Here is a 23,133-nt window from a genome sequence, read left to right as displayed (position 1 = left end):
ACGTAACTGTGACGCTCGCGCCCTTTTTCTCCAGGTGAGTTCATCTGTGTGGATTAATGACCTCCACGCGGTAAAGCGAACCTGACTTTCGTTGCTGGCTTCCTGCTCCGGCAGCTCTGAGCACGTGACTCTGTGCTGTGGGTGGAGCTTGACTGGCGCAGGAGGAGGAGGAGGAGGACTTCCTCCCGCACGCTGCGCTGCTTTCTGTTTGAGCGCCTTCTTGTTGTTGTTCTGGAGTTTGGACGGACTCCGACACTCTGATCTGAGCCGGATGGAGACGGACAGCCTGCTGTCCGGCAGCCTGGACGGAGCCTCCGGGGAATATGGCTCCAGGACCGGCTCGGAGCGCGGAGGGGCCCCGGGCGGCAGGAGGATGTCGGACTCGGTGTACGGGGACTCGAGCAGTGTGGACAGGGAGCCAGGTGAGCGGCTTTTACGTTTTCAGGTGTGGCAGTGAGCTGGGAAAAGTTGTCATGTTGTGAGTACCGGGAGTCACCGGATCAGCTGATTTACTCAGGTGAGCGCAGGCAGGTAGTTTTTTAGGCTCAGGTTAAACACGCCCACAGCTGCAGAGTCAGAGCTTCCTCACACAGATGACGTTTCTTTATTATTTTAGTCCAATCTTATTCCCGGCGTTTTGATTCGCAGCGTTACTGACGAGAAAGGAAAGCTCAAAGATTGAAATGCTGTTGTTCCAGATGATGAGCAACACCTGGAACATGTGAAAGTACTTTTTAAAGTACACTGCTGTGCAAAAGTCCTGAGCCACGGCTCTTTTTAAAAGGTGCACAATTGATTGAAACGTGCAGACAAACATATAAGACAGAAACAGAGTTTGAATGTTTCTAAAAAGGGCATATTTGGTGAGAGCAGCTTCATCCTGCAGCTCGTCTCTGTGAGGATCTCCAGGCTGAAGGACGCTCGCAGCTCTCCTTTGGATGTTTCCAGCACCGAGTCAGTAACGCTGAGGTCTGAATGTGGATCAGACCTGGTCCTGTGAGCTTCACTCCAGTCCTTGTGTCATTTTCATTCCTCAGCCTTTCCTCCCGTTTCCCTTCATTAAGAATGGTTTCCTGATAGCCGCCCGTCCACCGAGACAGTCCTGGCGAGGCTTCAGTGAGCAGCAGACGATCAGCTCTCAGCTCCTGTGTTTCTTAAGCACATGCCTCTCGGACACTGTAGATAGATTTTATTAGGCCCCACACTTCTTCTTCGTCTGTCCTCCACGGTGCAGTTTTCTTAAAGTTTTCAGTGTTTAGTGACTTAACAAGTGAATAAAAACATCCCCTTGAAAATGGTCAAGTACAAGGACTGAGGATGAGGATGAGTGAAGAAGCAGCCAGTGTCCAAAGAACGACTTTCAGAAATCTGCAGAGCTGCTTACAGGACCGTCCGGCTCCTTATAAGCAAGAAGTGAGAGGTGGCTCAAGACTTTTGCACAGCACTGCAGGGTTTTATTGGTTCTTGAGGTCAGATTGTGCTGTATGAGTCGGGCACCCCTGGTTGAAAGGCTCAAAGTCTGTCCTGTGTTCCCGTCTGTGGTTAAGTGAATACTGCTGATCGTGTCTGAACGACCAGCCTGTTTCTGAGGTGCAGCTGGACGTGTGCGAGGTCACATGTATCAGATGTACCAGAGAAACTAATGACGTATTTACACAGATCTTTAGTTATTGTAATAATTAGGCAGCATAAGTTTTCACCAGTTATTAACTACTTTGTCTTTTCTCACAATAAGCAATCCTTTGGTTGCTCTGCCTTGCTGGTTAGTCAGTGTTTGGTGACTGTGTGAGTGCTGGAGGGAAACAGGTCGTCAGTGAGTGACTCTGAACTGCGACGTGTTCAAGGAAAACGCAAAAACACCAAAGAAGAAGAGGCTAAATGACTCAGTGGATTCACTGATGGAGGAAGCATCAGACTTTACATTTAAACGCAGATTTGACAGCAAAGCAGTCGGTCTTCCTTTTCCAGAGGGTGGAGTTCTCCGTCAGTGTGACGTGGAGGACGTTTCAGAGGAAACACGCCTGACTCAGTCTCAGCCTCTTTAAACTCAATAAAATCCTCCTCAGGATGGTTTTTCTGAAACCACCACCAAACCTGCAGACACTTCCTGCTTTTATTTTTATTTCACCTCAAATGTTCAAAATATTCTTTTCTTTTTCTAGACTCAAATTTATATTTTCATGTTCAAATTACTTCAAATCAAAAACGAAATTTCACAGAAACTTGAAACTGAAATGACTTCAGTGGAGTTTTTTTTTTTTTTACACCTTGCTGCTGGTGTGTGTGTGTGTGTGTGTGTGTGTGTGTGTGTGTGTGTGTGTGTGTGTGTGAGAGAGAGCAACCGTTTAAAGTGTTGTCCTGTCAGTGACACCCACCACAACCACCCCCAGTGACACATTCTGCTGTGATGCATCGATCAGCAGCACTCGGTGTGTGTGTGTGTGTGTGTGTGTGTGTGAGTCATCATGTCTGTGTAAGTGCTGGATGGAAAGGTCAGAGTGGTTAAACTTGATCACCTGACAGCTGCTAAACTGTCGTCTCCACATTGCTTCTGAGCTTCTGTCCAAACCTGCACGTTCAGCACACACGTGAGTGAAACGTGTCACAGGTTTGAGTCCAGAGTGACACATTCATCAGATCAGGCCAGAAGCTCCATGCAAACCTGAACCACGTCTGACTGAAGCTCTCACAGGGCTGGACCCTTTGTTTCTGACGATGTTGATTTTTGTCCACAGGAAGTAAAAGTTTCTCTGTGTTGTATTACACATAGACTGTATATAAAAGAAGGACACAGAGGCCTTACTGACACCTGTTGGTTTGCGTTGGCATGTGTGTTGGTTAAAGGTGCACGTTTTCACTCTGGTATTAAATACGGAGCTCCTGTGCTTCCTGTTGTGGTTCAGCTGCCCCCCCTCAGCCCGGCCGGGCCCCAAACTTTCTCCTTTCTACTCTTCAGGTCGTTGTATTTCACTCTTTTCTCACCATCCACAGGTGACGAGGAACTCTACATCCAACAGGCTGTTGTGTTCATCGAGGACGCCATAAAGGTGAGAGAACAGAACTTTGTCAAATCCTCCACTCTGTCCTCCTCCATGATTCCTGCACTGTGGGAGCTTCTGGAAAGCAACCCTGCAGGAAAACATTGTCCCCACACTTGTAGACAAAATAAAACACCTGTAGATTATTATTTGTACTGAAGTATTCTTCCTGATTACAGTACCGCTCCATCAACCACCGAGTGGATGCAGGCTCCCTCCGCCTGTATCGATGGTACTACTCTGGGATAATCCAGTGGTAAGTAGCTCAAACTCTCCTGGAGTTCAGAGCAACCGCAAAATATTTACATATGGAAATTCTGACCCTTCACCTCTGACCTCTGTCCCTGCTGCATGCAGTCGTGGAGCTCCAGAAATTTACCATTTCAGTTATTTCCACACAGCAAATGCAAACTGAACTTTTCTTATTCAGGTAAGCTGAGACACTCACTGGAAACACCTGTTCAACTACTCGTTAACGCAGTGATCTAATCAGCCAATCACGTGGCACCAACTCAGTGCATTTAGGCGTGTTCGACACGGTGAAGACGACCTGCTGAAGTTCAAACTGAGCATCACAATGATGCAGAGATTAAAGGCGCCACGGACCAGTTTAATGTCAGATAATATTTTCACGGCCTTTAAGATGTGGCGGATAAATGCAACAAAATAAACGACCCGACCGAGACATAAATATATATAATAATAATAAACGCGAATTCACTGTGTAATTGTGTAACTTTATCAGCAGCGTCCTCCTGAAGTGCACCAACAACGTTGAGAGTAACATCCTCCTCTCTGCCCCTTAATGCTCTCTGGTCACTATAGTAACGCATAAATATTTCTTTCAAAATAAGACGCACGACTGCAAAGATCCCGGGAAACCGAGTTAACGATAAAAACCTTGAAAAACATAAATTTCACACCCGAGCCTCAACTCTCGCTGTCCGAGGCCCGGGGGTTGGGGACCGCTGGTTTAAGGCACTTTGAGACGGTGCAGAGTTCACCGAACACACGAGTCCTGCACTGCTTCTGCTGCATCGCCGTGACTGCACGAAACTGAACATGTACACGTGATCTTACGTGTTGGCTACAAGAAGCCCAAATTAAGAGAAGGAGAACAGTCGTAGTGCTCAATTATCCTCTGATATCTATTTATATAGATGATATTTCACAGCAGGTTCACCAGGCCTGGGTCGCTCATTCAAAAACAAGAATTTACACCAAGCAGACGTAACATTATGACCACCTGCCTAATACTGCGTCCGTCCCTCTGACCTGTGAGGCGTGGCCTCCGCTCGACCCCTGCAGGCGTGCTGTGGTATCTGCAGCAGGTCCTGTCAGTCCTGTAAGCTGTGAGGGGGGCCTCGGTGGATCGGACTGTGTGTCCAGCACATCCCGTTCCTTCCCTGGATCACTCTGACAGATCCCGCCCCCCGCAGGCCGGGAACACAGAGCTGCAGGTTTGCAGATGCTCTGACCCAAACTGTCAAACTGGCTCAAAGCGTAACAATCGCACGTTTTTCTTCCTCTAACATCAACTTTGAGGACAAGATGTCCACCTGCTGCCTGATAGACCCCGCCCACCAACAGGTGGGAGGTTGATCTCTTCACCTGTCGGTGCTCAGAATGTGTGATCGGTGTGTTTTTGAATATAGTCTCTACATGTGTGAAAACTAAAATATCTCTGACACGAAACAGTCGACTTAGATGCTGCATCAGCTTCTCTTCACTTCCTGTTTTTCTGCACTCAGTAACTTTGGCGCCGAGACAAAACAAAGAGAGGCTGAATGAAAAAACATGTTCTGCTCTGTCTGCATTAAAATGACTTTAACAATTATTAACAGAAATAACAGAGTTCCTTTTTGTGCCTCATAACCAGCTGCAGTTCTGCCTACAGTAAAACCTGCTCCTTATTTACAGTGTCCCACGGTGTCCCACAGTGTCACAGACATGTCCCACAGTGTCACAGACATGTCCCACGCTGTCACAGACATGTCCCACGGTGTCCCACAGTGTCACAGACGTGTCCCATAGTGTCACAGACGTGTCCCACGCTGTCACAGACATGTCCCACATGTCCCACGCTGTCACAGACGTGTCCCACGTGTCCCACAGTGTCACAGACATGTCCCACACTATCACAGACATGTCCCACAGTGTCCCACAGGGTCCCACGGTGTCCCACAGTGTCACAGACGTGTCCCACAGTGTCACAGACATGTCCCACGTGTCCCACGCTGTCACAGACGTGTCCCACAGTGTCACAGACATGTCCCACGCTGTCACAGACATGTCCCACGTGTCCCACGCTGTCACAGACATGTCCCACGCTGTCACAGACATGTCCCACGGTGTTCCACAGTGTCCCACGCTGTCACAGACATGTCCGACGGTGTCACAGACATGTCACACAGTGTCCCACGGTGTCCCACAGTGTCACAGACGTGTCCCACGCTGTCACAGACGTGTCCCACGGTGTTCCACAGTGTCCCACGGTGTCACAGACATGTCCCACGCTGTCACAGACATGTCCCACGGTGTTCCACAATGTCCCACGCTGTCACAGACATGTCCCACGGTGTCACAGACATGTCACACAGTGTCCCACGGTGTCCCACAGTGTCACAGACATGTCCCGTTGGCTCTGAGTGCCGTGGCTCTTTCCGTGGACGCTGCTTTAAAAATAGCTGGGTCCTATTCTGAGCTGTGAGCGAGAGCGTCGAGACCTCAGATCAATTTTCTGTGAGACGCTTTAAAGAGTCACAGTGACCCCAGCGGGGGGAGGGGGGTTCATGTTTACAGGCGAAGCTGCTACACAACAGAAGTGTTCACCTGTGGTCTCCTTACCAAATGTTAAAATAGAAAGTTAATCCAAAAAAGGGAAAAATGAGTAAATCTCCAAGTGAATGAGGCCGTGTGGGAACCTGAGAACAGCTGCTGCTGATTGGTTAGCAGCCAACAAGCTTTTTATTAAAAGTCATGTTTCTGCTTCTCTCAGCCACAAATGAAGAACTTGTTGCCTGTAGTGCGACAGGCTGAGGATTTTAAAGCATGCTGATCATGCCTGAGGGTGCAGGGTAGGAAGAGCTGAGGATCCGTGTTTGTGCTTTAAAGCTACACTGATGAAAATCTGCAGATGATGTTTAAAGGTCGCCCTGAGAGCGCTCGCGGTGTTTCTGTGGTACGAGTTTAAAGAGCCCTCCTCTCTCTCCGCCTTCAGGGGTTTGGGTCTGACCATTGCGGCGGTGCTGCTGCTGGCCTTCGCGGAGCGCCCGTCCTCCTTCTCCATCTCCTCGGACCCCCGGCATCGCTCTCCAGCCTGGCAGCCTCCCTGCGGCCTCACCGAGAGCATCGAGATGATCTGCCTCATCATCCTCTCTGTAGACGTCGCTGTTAAGGTGAGCGGGGAAAACCCGGGAAAACCCATTAAATCAGAGTAAACGTTCCCATCGATCCGGTTCTGGATGTGTTTTTTTCCCGCAGAGCTATTTGATTGGCTGGGAGGAGTTCGGGAAGAGCAAATGGCTGATTGGCTACACTGTGGTCATTTTGATCTCTGTCATGGACTGGGTGCTGTCCGTCAGCATGGTGTGTGATGAGGTGAGGATCAGTCCAGGTTTGATTTTTCTGCTATACAGAAAGGTCAAAGGTCAGGGGACGTAAACCTGTCAAAATAAAATCCCGGGTTGATGTTCCTTCCTTCTTCAGAAACTGAGGGTGCGGCGGCTCCTGCGGCCGTTCTTCCTCCTGCAGAACTCCTCGCTCATGAAGAAGACGCTGAAGTGCATCAAGAGGACGCTGCCGGAGATCGCCAGGTATCCCAAACCCGTCAGCCTGTTGGGACGTGCTCTGCTGTTCAGGAAGCACAGCTCACCCACATCGTTTGTGTCGTCGCGTTAAATCCAAACGCCAGCGGTGAGATGGAGAGAGTGTGAGCAGATCTCAGTCTCCTCTGACCATCGCAGAATAAATGAAAGATTCAAAGAGGGTTTGTTGCTGAGTGTTAGCTGACTGTCAGGAGTGAACCTCACCTGCTTCACCTGTGCGAGCTCTCGGTCAGACCGCCACAGCTCCTCCTGTGTGGTGAGGTCAGCCGGCACAGAGCGGCACGCTGGTCGGTATTTTCTGTGATCTGTGCTGAAACTAGAATGAAACTCTCACTTGGTTTGTTATTTCTAATTTCACTTCTGACTCGTTGAATAAAAACGCCGCCACAGACATCAGCGCACTCTCACTTCTGTCGCTGCTTCCTCAGCCGGTGGCCGCAGGCTGCTCATCGAGCAAAGCAGCGACTCTAGAACTGATAAATGATTGCTCGCGTTTGGCTTTTTAAACTGTTACAGCTTTATTCTTGAAAACCATAAAACTGCTTCAGGATTTTTGCCTCCATCTTCCTCCTTTGAACAGATTTGGTGCCGTATGATTGGCCCACACAGCTGAGCTGCCCACTGATGATGCTGCTCAGTGGGCACGCAGGGAATCCTCAGTCTCAGACTACGTCTGTTATAATCCTGAAAATAGGATGAATAATCTTCACATGATTAATACTCAGTTTATTATGAGGAAATATTTAAAAGGACGACACTGTGACCACAGGTCAGTGACCGAGACGACGTTTGAATCGAGGCTGATTCACTCTTTAAGAGTCAGAGCATCTCCCAGTATGACGATTAGTGTCAGCTGGACGATGATGATGATGAGCTTTAATCAGAGTTTAGGAGCAGCTGTGGGTTAAAGGTTAAACATCGTGTGTGTGTGTGTGTGTGTGTGTGTGTGTGTGTGTGTGTGTGTGTGTGTGTGTGTGTGTGTGTGTGTGTGTGTGTGTGTGTGTGTGATGTCTCTGCAGTGTCATCCTGCTGCTGGCTCTCCACCTCTGCCTCTTCACTATGATCGGCATGCTGCTGTTTGCTAAAAATGAGGTGAGTTCAGGTGTTCATGAACACGCCCTGTTAAACTGAACACACTGGCTTTGTACAGACGTGTGTGTGTGTGTGTGTGTGTGTGTGTGTGTGGACACACAAAGTAGTTTAAATAAAATATGACACTAACCTCACAGCAGCCATAATGCTAACCACATGTGCTCAGGATTTCATATCCGAAAACTGGAGCTCCGCCTTCTTTAATGGTCTGTTAGTACAGTGACCTCACAGCAGCCATGTTATTGGTCACATGATGTCATTAAAATGCTCCAAAAGGCTCCAACAGCACAAACACGATGCAGAGGTCCAGCTCAGGTGAAGCTAGCAGCTTCAGCCGCCTGTGTCACCATCCACCTGCCAGTCAGAGAGGCCACGCCCCTAATAATGCAAAATCAGTTTAAAGAGTTGAGTTACAGAAACGTCCTCCCCCCGTGCAGACACATCCACAGAGACAAACAGTTTGTGTATCAGGCTGTAAACGTGTGTATTTCTGCTGTGAAGTTTTAACATGGGAGTCTATGGGGCCTGACTCCCTGCTGCCTCTGCTGGACGTTAGAGGAACTGCAGGTTTGGTGTCGGCTCATCGCTCCTTGTCTGTGTTTGTGCTCAGGACCCGAAGAAGAACGGCGAGTGGGAGCTACACTTCAGAAACCTGCCGAGCTCCCTGACGTCTCTGCTGGTGCTGCTCACCACAGCCAACAACCCCGATGGTACACGATCGGTCGCGCCACGGTCACGCCACGGTCACGCCACGGCCACAGACAGTTTAATGTTAATGCCATCGTCTTTTTTTGTTGTGTCACAGTGATGATCCCCGCCTACTCCCTAAACAGATGCTACGCCATCTTCTTCGTGGCCTTCAGCGTCATCGGTAAGCAGCCGTTAGTTATGACCCCAGCGTTGAGGTGTTTGACAGTCAGGCTCACAGGAACGTTTGTCGTCCCGCAGGAACCTACTGTCTGATGAACCTACTGACAGCCATCATCTACAACCAGTTCAGGGGATATTTGCTGGTGAGTCACTCACACATGACTGAGCTCTTCCAGTCTTTGCTTCAGGGATTTATTTTGACTCAAGACGCGGCGGCTGCGCCCAGCTGGAAAAGTGGGCGTGTCCACGAGCTGTGATGTAGGTTTTGTGTTGGAAACGGGGAAAAACAAGCCCGGAGTGTGGGAAGTAGTCACGGGGAATGGGCTGAGGGCCACTTCATCCTGTGAGGTAATGCTCTCGTTACGAGAGGCGGCTGGCGTGAGACGCGGACGATCCCACGACCTCAGGCTGCTGACGCCTACGTTTCCCACAATGCACAGCACAGTCTCACTACGGTTTGTCAAGCACTTTTTAATCTGCTGATTCGTGCTCTTGGATTTTGCTTTTTATTCACAGAAAGGTCTCGTTTGTATTGGCGTGTGCCCCGACACCAGACCTCCGCTCGTTTCACACTTCACTCGTGTTTTCTTCCACTGCCTCCTTTCGTGTTCACTCATTCTTTCCTTCTTTGGTTTGTGCAGCGAACGGGACTCGGTAGGTTTGGGTCGGTGGTTCAAACTCAGTTTCAGTGACGACCGCACAGGAAGCGAGAATCGCATCAAGGGCTGCGCAGATCCATCGTTTATTCATTCGTCATGTCGAGTGTGGCTTTAACGGCCTTCACAGGTCTGCATGTGGACCGCTGCACGCCCACAACCACGTCAGGACGTTTGATCTAAACTGTGAAACTTCCTCCAACACCTGGAGATTTGACTTACTCCTCAGCCTGACAGGTTTGCAGTTCTGTTGTCACCCCACCGGGCGGGTGGTGGGCAGGCTGAACACGGGGCCTCAACAATGACGTCTCCTAAAAGCTCTCGGACCAGTTTAGTAATTCTGTGTTGTAGAACTTGTTCTTCTGGATTTGTCCAAGCTGAAGGCTCTGCTGCAGCGGCAGCGCCGACCCACATCAAAACCAGGATTTGTTTTATTGTGAATACGCGCCTGTGCAGACCAAAGCTCAAACCTTGATCAGCAAGCCAGACTTAAAAACTCCTGACGCATAACTGTCCTCCTGCTGAAACACATGCATGTCAGCAGCTGACTCTAATGCAGAACAATGCATTGTAACCAGCAGGCCCTGCTGCACGCTGCAGAGCGCCATTCCCCACATCTGTAAGGTGACCTTACAGATGTTTGCAGTTTACATCCTGCACATTCACGTGTGGGAAACGTGAATGTGCAGCGAGTGAAGAAGCACAGAGTTTTCAAAGTAATCCTGACTCGCTCGCTGCGAGTCACACGCCTGACTCCAGCGTCACACAGAAACCAGCAGGAGGACCATCCCCCTCGCAGCCCGACACGAGGCTCTTGAAACGCCGCTTTTTACAGGTGAGTCAGTACTGCCACCTGCTGGAGGATTAGAGGCGTCTCAGTGGACTTTAAAGCTGCAGCGTTCAGGCCTGTAAGTCACCTCATCGCCCTGCAGAAACAAAGAGTGGCAGAAAAATCCCACAGAAGCTCTCAGACATCCAGGGAAGTCTGCACGTTTGCTTTTTGATACCGAGCGTCCACGTTTGTCTAACACGCTCTGAGCTTTGTGCCGTTAAGCTGCAGCAGAGATCTTCACAAAATCTTTCCGCTGCTGCTTTTGTCCAGATGTCGGTCCAGACGTCATTCCTCAGGAGACGACTCGGGATCCGGGCAGCTTTCCAGGTCCTCACCTGCCAGGGAGCCCGACGGGCTGCTGGGTAAGACTCGCACAAGCCGGCGCAGCTTTTGTCATCGCTTCAGAGGAAACGCTTCAATACGAGGAGTAATCTCACACACACACACATGTCTCTGTTTTAGGGAGCGCGCTCGTGTCGACGCTGTGCTGGAGGTGATGTCCAGGGTCAAGATGAAGAGATACTACAGAGCAGCCATCACTACGGTCAGAGCACACTCACAGGCAGACACACACTCACAGGCAGACACACACTCACAGGCAGACACACACACTCACAGGCAGACACACACACACACTCACAGGCAGACACACACTCACAGGCAGACACACACACACAGGCAGACACACACTCACAGGAAGTCCGTTCCTTATTTTATGCAGGAGAAGAAGAACCTCCACCTCCTCCTGTCCCAGCTTCCTCCTCTGTCTCACCGACCCTCTGCATGTCTCCTTCACTACATCCACGAACCTCCTCTGAGGTCTTCCTCTCCTCCTCCTGCCAGCAGCTTCATCTTCGTCATCGTTGGGCCGATATATCCCCTCTCCCTCCTCTGCACACGTGCAGACCCTCTCAGCCTGTCTTCAGTTGGACCTCCTGAAAGCCTTTAACATGTCTCCATGTATTCTTCCTCTTCAGGTGGCGCAGCAGTACGAAGACGTCGGCTTCATGGATCGAGAACAATTCACCAAGATCTTTGATGAACTTGATAAAGACTGCATCAAGGAGGTAGAAGCGGGGCCCAGACGTGCTCAGCATTACATCTCAGAGACTGTGTCTGACTGTGTGTGTGTGTGTGTGTTTCAGCACCCTCCTCTGCCTCAGTACAGCTCTCCCACCCTGCAGAAACTCCAGCTGATCTTCAGTCACTACTATCTCATTTTGTTTGGAAACGCTGTGGCTCTGGCCAATGTAGTGTGTATATGTGTAAGTAACACACACACACACACACACACACACACACACACACACACACACACACTGAGCGGGTCAGCCTGTTGTAACATCAACTCTGTGTGCGTGTGTGCGTGTCTGCCTGTGTGTGTGTGTGTTTCAGACTGTCCTGGTGTTGAACTCTGAGAAGTCCACAGCAGAGAGAGACAACTTCGTCTTGGAGGTGAAACAGTCGCACTCACTGTGTGAATGACTTAATGTAAGCGTTGTTAATGACATCATGTGACCAATAATATGGCAGCTGTGAGGTCACTGTACTAACAGACCGCCCATGAAGGCGGAGCTCCAGAAATTCTAGGATTTTATTTTGAAGGTTATTGATTAGCAAGTATCTGCTCAGCTGCAGAGGTCAGACTGTCACAAGGACCTGAAATCTCGTCTCACTGCAGATTGTTTTGGATGCGTGACTGCAGTGAACTCACTGACAGACATTTGCTGCCATCGCTTAAGTCGACTTGTTATTAGCATTAATCTAAAACTGCATTTTTAAGGGACGCTAAGTTAGTATAGTTACAGATACACTGCAGGACTTTCATCACAGGGTCAGAGTTTGGACTTCCTCTCCAAAGGATGAGTTATTCAAACTTCAGCAATGAGCGGATGTGACTCTCCCTGATCTCCCCTCAGATCATCAACCTGTGCTTCATCCTCTACTACCTGTTTGAAATGTGTGTGAAGATCTTTGCGTTCGGCTGGCAGGGCTACCTGTCCTACAGGAACAACATCTTCGACGGCTTCCTCACCGTCCTGTTGTTGGTAAACTCATCTGATTAAAGTTTTCCAGCTTTTTTAAACACAGTATTTGGCAGTTTGCCGTCTATTCTCCAAATCTATGACATCGCAGTCATTTGATTGGTCAATTTCATTAGTAACGACGCTGTAGGAACCACACTGGGAGGGTAATTTGTGTCCCCTGCTTCCTTTCAGGCCCTGCAGATCACCATTTTTATCACCTACAGGCTTCCGTATTCTCAGTGGTGAGTTCATGTCTGTTTAATTCAGCTTTGTGCCTTTTGTGTGTTTCTGTGGGGGAAGTCCCACTCGAGTCCAGCGAATGAGTGAAAATCATCTCCAGCGGCTCTCTTCATGTGTAACACTCTGATCAAACATATCAAGACACGCGTGTTTTAGAAATGCTGACCTCTGACCGCAGGGAGCCCTCCGCTCACGGCGTGCTGTCGCTGTGGGAGATGATCCGTCTGGTCAACCTGCTGATTGTTTTCCGCTTCCTGCGCATCATCCCGGACATCAAGGTACGATCCCAGATTCAAACACGTCGTCTGTCAGAGTTCGACGAATCATATCCAAACACTGTTTTCACAGTTTCACTTGGAAGGTCGGAGAAAAATATATAAATGCTTTTATGTGTGACAGTCAGGTCATGTTTATGTGTGAGTCAGCGTCAGCAAGAGTCTCGCTGCTTCTTACATCCTTACATCACCTGTTTCACCATCGAGCTTCATCAGCTTTTCAAAAAGTGAGAAAAATCCAGTCCCAGCTGCAAAACGTTGGGACGCTCCCATAAACTCAGGTTTTATTAACAGTGCAACACAGAAAACAGAGAAACTAAGAAAATGATCAGAGCTCATTTTGAATTGGAGGCCGATTTGGAACAAAACCAGTCTGTGGAGCTCCTCAGTCCTCCAGCTCATCGCAGTCCAAGGAGCTCGGAAACAGAAGCGTCCGGACCTCTTTAACTTTCTTAAATACATTTCTTCACTTCAAAGAGCAGCGATTGGTGGAGAGTCACAGATTTAAGCCCTGTGGGCGTCGCCAAGAGGGCCGTGGACCCCCTGTGGATCCTCTACCTCAGGGGTGGGCAACTCCAGGCCTCGAGTGCCGGTGACCTGCAGGTTTTAGATCTCACCCTGGGTCAACACACCTGGAGAACTTCAAGTTATGTTGAGGAGGTGTTGAGGTCATTTAGCCATCTGAATCAGCTGTGTTGGATCAAGGACGCATCTAAAACCTGCAGGTCACCGGCACTCGAGGCCTGGAGTTGCCCACCCCTGCTCTACCTAATCACACGAGCCAAGGTGTGAAAACGGGTGCAGGTCACAATCAGCCAGGGTTTCAGGTGAAACCTAACCACACCCTATCATGTGACTTAGTGAGGTCACATGGCCCAGGATGCGAGTGGGCGTTGCCACATCTGGGAAGGATCTCAGGCTAGATTTCAGATGGCACACAGTTGGTGTCATTTTGACTCGTGTGAAGAAACGCCAACATATCACTGCCGTGCTTGCTTCCCTTCATTGGCTTCCAGTGCGTTTTACAGTTAAAGTCAAAATCTTTGACGTATAAAGTGCTGGTTGGCCGGACTATTCGTCTGACCTGCTGCAGCTTTACACGCCCTCTAGAGCCCTTCGATCAAGCGATCGCCTGCTCCTTACCTCACATAAGTCTAGGCTGGTTCATAGAGGAGATCGGGCATTTGCGGTTGTGGTTGTACCTCTCCACGTTAGAAAGGCCCGACTGTCACTCTGTTTAAATCGCATCTTAAAACATATTTTTTTACTCTGGCTTTCGAAACTTTTCTTTTAATTTTCTTACCTGTCGTCGTTGTCAATGTCATTGTTTAACTGTTACTCTGTGCAGCTCCCTGTTATTAAACGTGCTTTATAAATAAATGAAATGAAACCATCTGTCCTCTCTGTCTAACATGTGGACACTGGTGTGAGGACGCCACATGTTGGACAGAGAGGACGGTTCTAAAGAGTGAAAGAAGCGTCCATGTCCGCTGTGAACGCCAGCAGTCTGAGAATCAACAACAGTTTTTAGCGATTTCAAATAATCGTCCTGCGTTCCACACGCGGCAGCTTTAAAACATGAACTTCCTGCACAAAGGAAACAGCAAACGCAGTGACTCCTCCCACTCAGTCTGCACGTTGCTCTGTTCTGCAGCTCATGGCTCTGGTTGCCAGCACGCTGTTGGACCTGGTGAAGAACCTGCGAGCGTTCGCGGGGATCCTGGTGGTGAGTGATGTCAGCGTGGGCGGGTCAGCTGATGTGCTGTGAATCTAAAAGCTGCTGACGTGCTGTTTGCGTGCAGGTGGTGTACTACGTGTTTGCTGTGTTTGGGATCTGGCTCTTCGAGGGCGCCATTAAACCTCCTGACTCCAGGTAAGAAGTCTGTCTGAGCACGCTGACACGTAAACTGGGACGTGTTGATGAATAAATCGTAAAGTTCAGTTTCGTGTCGTTCTGCGTGTCAGTGTGCCGACCAACACCTCCATGGAGAACATCACCTCCAACTTCAGCGTGGCGTGCGGCACCTACGAGCAGCTCGAGTATTGGCCCAACAACTTCGACGACTTTGGCGTGAGTCACACCTGGATGAGTGCAGACGGCCTCTCACCTGAACCTGAGGTTCAGCGTCTCTGTCCTCGGTCAGAGGATTTGCTATCTGACGAGGATGTCTCTGAGGATTCTGGGACTGCATTTCTAGTTTTCTCTGAACTTGTTGTGTTTAAATAAAAACGGTTTTCTTTCAGTGAGCCTGCTCACGGCTCAGTTAGAGGCTCTGGGATTAAAACGTGCTGAAGCATCTGTCCTCCTTCTCTCAGGCTGCCATCATTTTACTCTACGACGTCATGATCGTCAACAACTGGCAGGCCTTCATCGACGCCTACAGCAGATACACCACAGAGTAAGAAACCGGTTTAAGCCCAGCGGCGTAATTATGGTGGTTACTGCCAGGATGATGATGATGATGATTTGTTTCCCAGGTGGTCCAAGATCTACTTCGTGTGTTGGTGGCTCATCTCGTCGGTCATGTGGGTCAACTTGTTCGTGGCGCTCATCTTAGAGGTGAGAGACTCGCTCGATGCAGGCGCCCCCTGAACCAGGTGTCAGATACGAAGGTCGGCGGCAGGAAGTGAGAGAGAGCCAGCTGAAAGTGTCAGGGCCACTCGGCGTTCTTCTTAATCAGAAAGAGTCTTTAGGACATCCTGATAATAACAACATTGACGTATATGAGAAGGAATCGGCGGCGTTCCCGACTGTGACACTTCTGTAAGAAAGCTCAGAAATGTTGGACATCCTCGTTTCTTCAGACAGCTCAGGTTACACGGCCGCAGCAGTTTAAATGTTCCTGTTTCGCCTGCAGGAGCTCGTTTTAAACGAGCTTCTCTTCCTGGTGACGATCAGATTGATTCTTTCTAAATGCCTGAGGCCACGTGTCCCGCTGTGATCTGCACAGGCCGCTTGTAAACGTTTGTTCGCGGTTTTCCAGTTTTTTGCTTTGAGGCTCTGACGTGTGTCTTTCTGTCCTAACAGAACTTCATCTACAAGTGGGACCGCAGTCACAGCTGCTCTGTGATGGATGTGGAGAGGATCAGATATGAAACCTCGGTTCAGCTCATATTCAGGTGGGAATTTGTTATTTATTGCATTTCAGTGCTTGACAAACCTGAGTCCACGCTCACTGCCTGCCGTGGGTCCCGTGTCTCTGCAGGGAGCAGATCCAGGAGCCCACAGAGGAGGAGTTGGTGTGCCAGCTGCACCAGCATCCACACTTACAGCTGCAGTGGTGACGGCGGCGCCCTGCGAGGCTCTGCCGCCAGTTCATTTTTAAGTTCCTGTAAAACATTAAATGCAAAACGTCCGCTGAGTCCAGCGGGAATCCCACTTCTGAGTATTTCCAAGTCAAAGCCCTGCAGTCCCGTCCTGTTCTGAGAAACACCTGCGTTCATTTAAATCAAACCGAAATCACAAAAAGCTGCGGCTCGCCTTTAAAAGCTGCCAGAACAAACTGAAGCGTGAGCAGCTGCGGCTTTTAATTGGCCGACCGGAGCGGCGCTGAGCAGAGCTGAAAGCACAGACCCAACGGCAGCGCGAGTCCATCAGATTTGCATGCAGACAAACGGCCAATCAAATCCAAGAACACCGTCTCATCAAACCGGCGCTGTAGCCTCCAGGAGACGCGGGTCTCCGTTCTCTGCAGACTGAAACCACCTGACGGAGTTACGCAGCGCACACATTCAGCTTTACTTCAGACTTTAGTGTGAAATCCTCGCCGACGCGCGCAGGCTCAGGTCAGAGGTCACTTTAGGGAAACACAAACCGCACGTCTGCTCTGCAGCGCTGTTCACTCATCGAGTTCAGGGCGGAGCCAGAGGCTGACACCTTTCACGTGTTAGGATGATGACATCACAGATCACTGCAGGTTGACAAAAGCACGTCTTTCTATTCTTTCTGAGCCAAACATTAGACGGAGACATGTCTCCATCACTGCGAGACGCCGAGCAGATGGTGATGACGTCTGGGCTGATCTCTGCTGTGAGTCCAGCTGTGGAGATGTCAGGACGCCATGTCCCCACGCGTGGACAGAAACATCAGTGCTCGGGTTTTTGTGAAGGTCCAAGTGTCTCAGATCTGTTCTAAGAAAGGAGGGAGACGTCTGCCAAACTGGATACACAGCAGCTACGGGAGCACGTTTATTTACAACCCTCTTAATCTGCACATAGAGACGCGAGCTGCAGGGACCGGCTCGTCCCACAGGTCCGTGTTTCCTGACTGTCTTAGCGATGCGTGTCGTCTGTGGACACTCGCAGCCTGAGCTGCTGAAGCTTTCCTCACTTCCTGCTCTGACCTCGTCATCAGCAGCGACAGACACATCAGAGGAAAATGTTGCAGGTCGGCTGGAGTCACTGGGCGCCTGCAGCTCGGGTTCATCGAGACGTTTAACACAGAAGCGCTGCCGTGTGCACAGGAAGGACATCATGCCCGAGCTGCAGCGTCGTTCTCTAGAGGTTTCCGCTTCGTTCGACTCGTCGGTGCCACGTTTGTGGGGTTTCCCCTCATGTGAAGGACAAATTGTCCAGAAACCAGGAAACACCTGAAAGCAGTGACCTGTCTGAGACTTTTTGTCTGTCAGGAAATAAAAAAGTTGTTTTTCTTGGAACGACACCAGATCTGATCTCTGCTGTGTTTCTGGCCCGAGGCTGAGCGTCGCAGAGTTTTCCCTGAAACCTGACGTCGGACAAACACACGACCGAGCCATGATTTCTGCTGTATGTGGCGTTCAGGGCGTGCCGCGGCTTTAGACAAGCGTGTTCTGAGAGTTTAGTGGTGCAGAGCTGCTACCTCTGAGGGTAAAAAGGGAAAAACTCACTTTTTGTATGAATGTCCCAGAAACAGATTTGAAATAAATATTTTTCTGAAACTCAAAGACGTCTCTCGTGTTTCCGTTCACTCCATCAGCTCGCTGTAGTGTCCAGCTCAATATTTTTATGTCCTCTGAATCTCATGACACTTATTCAGTAATAACAATTATGGTAAAATGGTAAATGGCCTGTATTTATATAGCGCTTTACTTAGTCCCTAAGGACCCCAAAGCGCTTTACATATCCAGTCATCCACACATTCACACACTGGTGATGGCAGCTACATTGTAGCCACAGCCACCCTGGGGCGCACTGACAGAGGCGAGGCTGCCGGACACTGGCGCCACCGGGCCCTCTGACCACCACCAGTAGGCAACGGGTGAAGTGTCTTGCCCAAGGACACAACGACCGAGACTGTCCAAGCCGGGGCTCGAACCGGCAACCTTCCGATTACAAGGCGAACGCCCAACTCTTGAGCCACGATCATTACAATTATTATTGTAATGATCCTGTAAAATGCTCTTTTCTGCATCAGTTTCTGGTGGAAGCGTCTGAACATAGTCAGCATCTACCTGCAGCTTTCCCAACTCTGATGTGTTTCTGTAAACGTCCTCTCCACCCTCTCTGTGAGCTCCACCTGCTCTCACAGAGCTGCATGTAGTAAAACGGGACAAAGAGCCTCTGCTGCAGTTCTGTTGTTATTAAATCTCTTTAATGTTTGCGTATGAACAACGAGGGCTTCAGTCCGCACAGAGACTGAACAACAAATGTGTGGAAGCGATCCGGCCTCGGGTCTCACAGCAGGAGGCAAACCAGAAGTGTTTGCCTCCTGCTGAAGCTCTCAAACATCTGCTCCACACTCAGCAGCTGCCAGCTCCACAAAGATCTGCTGCAGGTTTCTGTGGAAGTGTCACAGCAGAAAAACGGAGCAAGATCAGTGAACGAGAAGGACGAACGGAGCTTTAAGAAACAGGAAAAGCCGCTGATGCAGAGGTAAAACGGAGACCGTTATTTTCACAATAACGAGCGAGATGACAAAAAAACAGGAAATATTTAAGTTTAATAGACAAAATAAATAAAACTGCGATAACCGGAAAAAATGTCCGAGAACTTTTACCGTTGAGCAGCAGGGGGCGCTGTGCGCGCGCCAGCGGCCGCTTCATCCTCTAAATACGTGACGAAGAAGAGCGACGCGGAAGTGAGCCGGGCAGTGCTGAAAACACGCGTGTCGTGGAGTTTCTTCGTCGATCCTCAGAGAAGATCGGCTCAGGTCTGCGACCATGGAGGGTGAGTGAGCTGAGCGCGTGAGCACACACCTGGACACGGACTCGGTGGGAGGAGGGGCTCTCCTCCGGTCCGAGCTTCGCTTCTGTCCGGTCGGTTGCGTCTCTGGGGGGGGGGAGGGGCGTGTTACCTGAGGAGAGGCTCGCGTGTAATTAATGTGACGTCATCACTTTTGAGTAGCACGTGGAGACCTGTAACAACGTGTTTACATCCACCATTTCCTCCTTAATGCAGCTGTGCTGACCACAGAAGCCCCGCCCCCGAGGAAAAAGCTCTCCTCACATTTACGGGATCAAAACCAAACTCATGTTTTTCTCTAATGAAGCTAAAACTGCTCCAGCTGCGACCAGCGGAGGAGGTGGAGGTCAGGAGGGTCTCCACCTGTGTGTGGAGCGGAGGAGGGTCTGCGTGTTCCTCCCTGCTATCATCCACTCGTCAGCCTCCAGGTGTGACAGGTGTGATTACATCACAGGCTAAACGGACTGTCACAGCGAAATTGGACTAAACCTGTTTTATGTAACTGCAGGGAGGTGAGCTCCACCTTTACAGGAACGTTTCCTGAACGTCTCCACCTGTGGATTCAGTCAGGTCACAGGTCACCTTTTATAAAAATAAAATCCCACGGCATCGTGAGAAAGTGGGCGGGTTAGACGCTCGAGTTACCTGATTCATGAAGGAATCAAAGGTTCTGCCAAACTGGCTTCATCTTTTTATTTTAGTCAAACATTTTTATATGCGTCCATTACTCTCCCCCCCCCCCCCCCCCCCCCCCTTGAGGCGTGTCCTCTGTCGTTCCCGCCCCTCTGTGTGCTTCAGCGCCTCAGTGACGCGTGTCTGTGTCCTCTCCACAGAAGGTCTGGTTCGAGCCCCTATTCCTCGTGAGCTGGTGGACGTTCTTGGTGTTGAGGTAAGCGGACGCTCGGGTGTTTCATCCACACGCTGTCTGAAGAAAGCGAGGAGGTTTTGCAGCTCCGCCCTCAGGATTTAATGGGACAGCCAGTAGCCGTCCTTTAGATAAAAGTCAGCAAACTGTCCTTCATGTTCTGTGCTGAGCGATGACTTCACTCGTGCTGGCTCTGCCAAACACGCCGTTTGCCTCGTGACTCTTTAATAATCACCTGACGTCAAATATCTTTGTCAGCCTCAGAGCAGCTTCAAAGCGAAGGCCTTCACCGAGGCGTTCCTGAAGAACAGCATTCAGCAGCCCAGACGCCACGACCTGCAGAACATGCTGAGGCATAAAGCCGTGATCCTCGGCTACCGCCGGCCCAAGAAGGAGCGGAGGAAGAGCGCCAAGGCCCGAGGGCTGAACGCACGGCAGAAGAGGGAGCTGAAGGTCTTCCAGATCAAGCCTGAACACCAGAGGTTGGTGAGAAACCCTCCACCTGCTCCTCCACCTGCTCCTCCTCCTGCATCACTGTCTTTGTCCTCCTCGCTGCAGATACGAGCTTTTCCTTCCTCTGCATGAACTCTGGAGACGGTACATCATCGACCTGTGCGGGGGATTGAAGCCGACGAGGTAAATCGGCGTCCTCGACAGCTGCTTGTCCAGATGTTTGTCCTGCTCTCGCTGAGTCCTCATCCTGATGTTTTCACAGCAATCCACAGGTCGTGCAGCAGAAGCTCCTGAAGGCGGATTTCCACGGAGCCATCCTCACAGGTACTCTTCTTCTTCGTCTTCTTTCATTTGTAGCAGAAAACTCAGGAATGTAAAGTCAGTGTTCCAGGCGTCCTGTGCCATCCCCCAGTCATCGTTTTGGTCTGAAATGAAGTTTGTGGTTAAGTCAACTTTTGGCCTCGTTCACGTTAGTATGTCTGCTCCTCTCCGAGCGCCATGAGTCCCAGAGGTGCTGACCTCTGGAGCCTCGAGAGGACATAAGAGTGCTGGCCTCCTCTGGAAGTGCTCTTTAAACTCACTGCTTTCCTGAGGACACGAGTCTTCTCAGGAACATTGTTGTTCTCAGATGTTCATAACCGCGTGAACAGCTGTGAGCGCGCTCGCTGTGGTACCTGAAGCTCCTGGTTTCCTTCTTTACTCTCCAAACAGGCCGAGTCAGTTTTGATGCTTAGCATGAAATCATCTGGAAGTTTAAATTGATATAGTATTTACTGCAGCAGCATGTTTGAACTGTTTGAGCTGCTCACTGCAAGCCTCTTTGCAGCCCCCCCAGCTCCTGGTTTTCCTGCTGCTGCAGAGACTGAAACCTACTAACACGCGTGCAGGCTCGTGCAACATGACAGTCTGTTCTTGTCCTCGCTGCAGTGGTGCGGTCCAAGTGTCCGTCTTATGTGGGGACGTCTGGGATTCTGCTGCAAGAGTTCAAACACGTCTTCAAGATCATCACCAGAGACGACAAACTGAAAGGTTAGGAGTGTGTGAGTCTCTCCGTGTGTTGGTTTGTGTGGATGTGAGTCAGTGACACACAGTGGCGGGCTGACTGTTACAGATGAATACGATGGTGTAATTGTTTGAATGTGGTCTGGAAGAGGATGTGTTACGGCTGAAGACAGGAAGTGAAGGTGCGTGTGCAGTAATGAATCTGCTTCATCAGATTTAAACGTGGTTTCCTGCTTCGGCCCCTCAGTGATCCCAAAGAGGAACAGCGTGTTTGCAGTGGAGATCAACGGCTTCGTCTCGCACATCTACGGCAGCAAGTTTGAGTATCGAGCCGGCGAACGCGCCGCCAAGAAGTTCAAAGTGAAAGGAACCATCGACCTGTGAGAGCTTACAGCTGCCGCTCCCACAGGCCGTCGCAGGAGCTGCAGCCAGCGACGGCCTGAGTAAATGCGCACACCTCGGCTCCGCTCCAGCTTCACAAAGCTCGAGGAAAAACTGAGGTTTGGACTGAGGTGTCTCACACAAAGCTGCAGGTGTGCAGTCAGAGAGACGCCGCCTCCCCCATCTGCTGTTATAGGAACTGTTATGTAAACCCTGCAGCTGATTTGGCGTCACCATACCTGTGAGAAGCTGAGTGCAGACGCTCGCCGCCTGTGCAGAGCGCCGGGATTAAAGAAATGGAACGCTTCCTGTAAACTGATCCCGGCGTTCCTGCTGCGAGCCGATCTGAGTTTTATCTGACGTTGACACAAAGTTTTCTTTGTTTCATTTAAACAGAATAAAATCATTGGCCTGTTATTGGTGTCGACCCTCATTAACCTCAGCAGCCGTTGTCCCGTGGACACACAGCTGCACACATCAGCCGTGTCTGCTCTGCTGATTTTACCAGGGGAGGAGATCCCGTGTGGGTCGTGGGAAAGATTGGAAGCATTTTGAGTCTGATGTCGTGACGGCTGCACAGGTAACTCGCAGGAAAACCTGCTTGACAGCATTCAGGACAGTTTTTATTCAGCCGTCTGTTTTTCTGTGAAGCTGTGGAAAAGTTCATGAGGGGACGTGGACTCAGAGGACATGTACCGCCTCCTCACTTTTCATCCAGTTCATACGACCATCAGTGTGACCTGTGTCTCGTTTTCAGTCACAGTAACATGGCTGAGATGATCATTGCTCCTAAAAACCACGGGCTGGATTCTCTCTTAACCTTTAGACTAAAACACAAAATGTTGCCGCTGTTCTATCAAAATTTGAAACAAATGTCCTCTCATGTGGATCTCATTTTTCTCAGAAACAAAAATCAGGTTCAAAACCAAAAAAAATCAGGTAATTCTTTGGGACTCGATGAATGTATGTGTGTATGAAATGCATGCAATGAAAGAGTTCGGGTCTTAGGAGGTTAAAGGTGCAGAAAGTTTCCTTCTGCTCGCTGCAGCCAATGAACGTCCCGATGTCGGAGCCGAGCAGGAGCAGAGCCGTTCACGTTTTCAGGGATTAAATGAACGTAAACATCTGGAATCATTATTTGAAGATTCTGTTTTTAACAGCTGGTGTCTGATTCTTACATCTTGCTTTATATAATAGAGTTTATCAGAGTACATCAGGTGACGTCTCTATCAGACATCTGTACTCATCTGTACAGCCGAGTGTGACAACACAAAGACGACAGGCAGCATTTTCACGTTTGTGTCAGGCGGCTGAGGGAAAAACGACTAAATCGAGATGCTTTTAAAACATAAAGGCTAGAATAATCCAAACAACGTTAGTGGCTCTGTTTTTAGGTCGACTGACCCCTCACCTCCA

The 23,133-nt window shown here is 49.9% G+C and overlaps 2 protein-coding genes across 4 annotated transcripts; both read left to right on the top strand.

Annotated features, from left to right (window-relative positions):
* Positions 1–93: 93 nt before the first annotated feature.
* tpcn2 (two pore segment channel 2) lies at positions 94–17,797 on the top strand. Its single transcript, XM_085272122.1, has 25 exons — positions 94–422; positions 2,992–3,047; positions 3,218–3,294; positions 6,259–6,436; positions 6,522–6,638; positions 6,747–6,853; positions 7,885–7,957; positions 8,568–8,667; positions 8,763–8,828; positions 8,906–8,970; positions 10,586–10,677; positions 10,778–10,859; positions 11,293–11,382; positions 11,461–11,580; positions 11,711–11,770; positions 12,235–12,363; positions 12,535–12,584; positions 12,761–12,860; positions 14,512–14,583; positions 14,660–14,730; positions 14,823–14,928; positions 15,174–15,256; positions 15,336–15,417; positions 15,886–15,977; positions 16,064–17,797. The coding sequence occupies exons 1-25, from the start codon at positions 272–274 to the stop codon at positions 16,140–16,142; spliced, it is 2,298 nt and encodes a 765-aa protein (XP_085128248.1). The 5' UTR covers positions 94–271; the 3' UTR covers positions 16,143–17,797.
* A 1,073-nt stretch (positions 17,798–18,870) lies between these two features.
* Positions 18,871–22,134, top strand: pop4 (POP4 homolog, ribonuclease P/MRP subunit). 3 transcript variants are annotated; one of them, XM_085272420.1, is made up of 7 exons: positions 18,871–19,001; positions 19,850–19,905; positions 20,140–20,363; positions 20,440–20,517; positions 20,597–20,658; positions 21,262–21,363; positions 21,584–22,134. In XM_085272420.1, the coding sequence occupies exons 1-7, from the start codon at positions 18,995–18,997 to the stop codon at positions 21,718–21,720; spliced, it is 666 nt and encodes a 221-aa protein (XP_085128546.1). In that variant the 5' UTR covers positions 18,871–18,994; the 3' UTR covers positions 21,721–22,134. The 3 variants fall into 3 exon arrangements, with proteins under 3 accessions (XP_085128546.1, XP_085128461.1, XP_085128373.1); XM_085272335.1 differs by lacking the exon at positions 18,871–19,001 and adding an exon at positions 19,114–19,444; XM_085272247.1 differs by lacking the exon at positions 18,871–19,001 and adding an exon at positions 19,114–19,453.
* The last annotated feature ends 999 nt before the right edge of the window (positions 22,135–23,133 follow it).

This window comes from Mchenga conophoros, linkage group LG1 (assembly GCF_057382185.1).
Source record: "Mchenga conophoros isolate Kocher_MC1m ecotype Shallow Benthic linkage group LG1, M_conophoros_male_GT1.1, whole genome shotgun sequence".
NCBI lineage: Eukaryota > Metazoa > Chordata > Actinopteri > Cichliformes > Cichlidae > Mchenga > Mchenga conophoros.
Note: the sequence above shows the minus strand (reverse complement) of the source record. Positions and strands in the feature narration are given on the sequence as shown.

Coding starts and splice junctions, on each gene's coding strand:
- tpcn2 (XM_085272122.1), top strand. CDS start 272: ATGGAGACGGACAGCCTGCTGTCCGGCAGCCTGGACGGAGCCTCCGGG. Junction 8,971..10,585: donor AGTTCAGGGGATATTTGCTG/GTGAGTCACTCA, acceptor GCTTTTGTCCAG/ATGTCGGTCCAGACGTCATT. Junction 12,861..14,511: donor GCATCATCCCGGACATCAAG/GTACGATCCCAG, acceptor TCTGTTCTGCAG/CTCATGGCTCTGGTTGCCAG.
- pop4 (XM_085272247.1), top strand. CDS start 19,318: ATGAAGCTAAAACTGCTCCAGCTGCGACCAGCGGAGGAGGTGGAGGTC. Junction 19,454..19,849: donor TCAGCCTCCAGGTGTGACAG/GTGTGATTACAT, acceptor TCCTCTCCACAG/AAGGTCTGGTTCGAGCCCCT. Junction 20,518..20,596: donor GGGGGATTGAAGCCGACGAG/GTAAATCGGCGT, acceptor ATGTTTTCACAG/CAATCCACAGGTCGTGCAGC.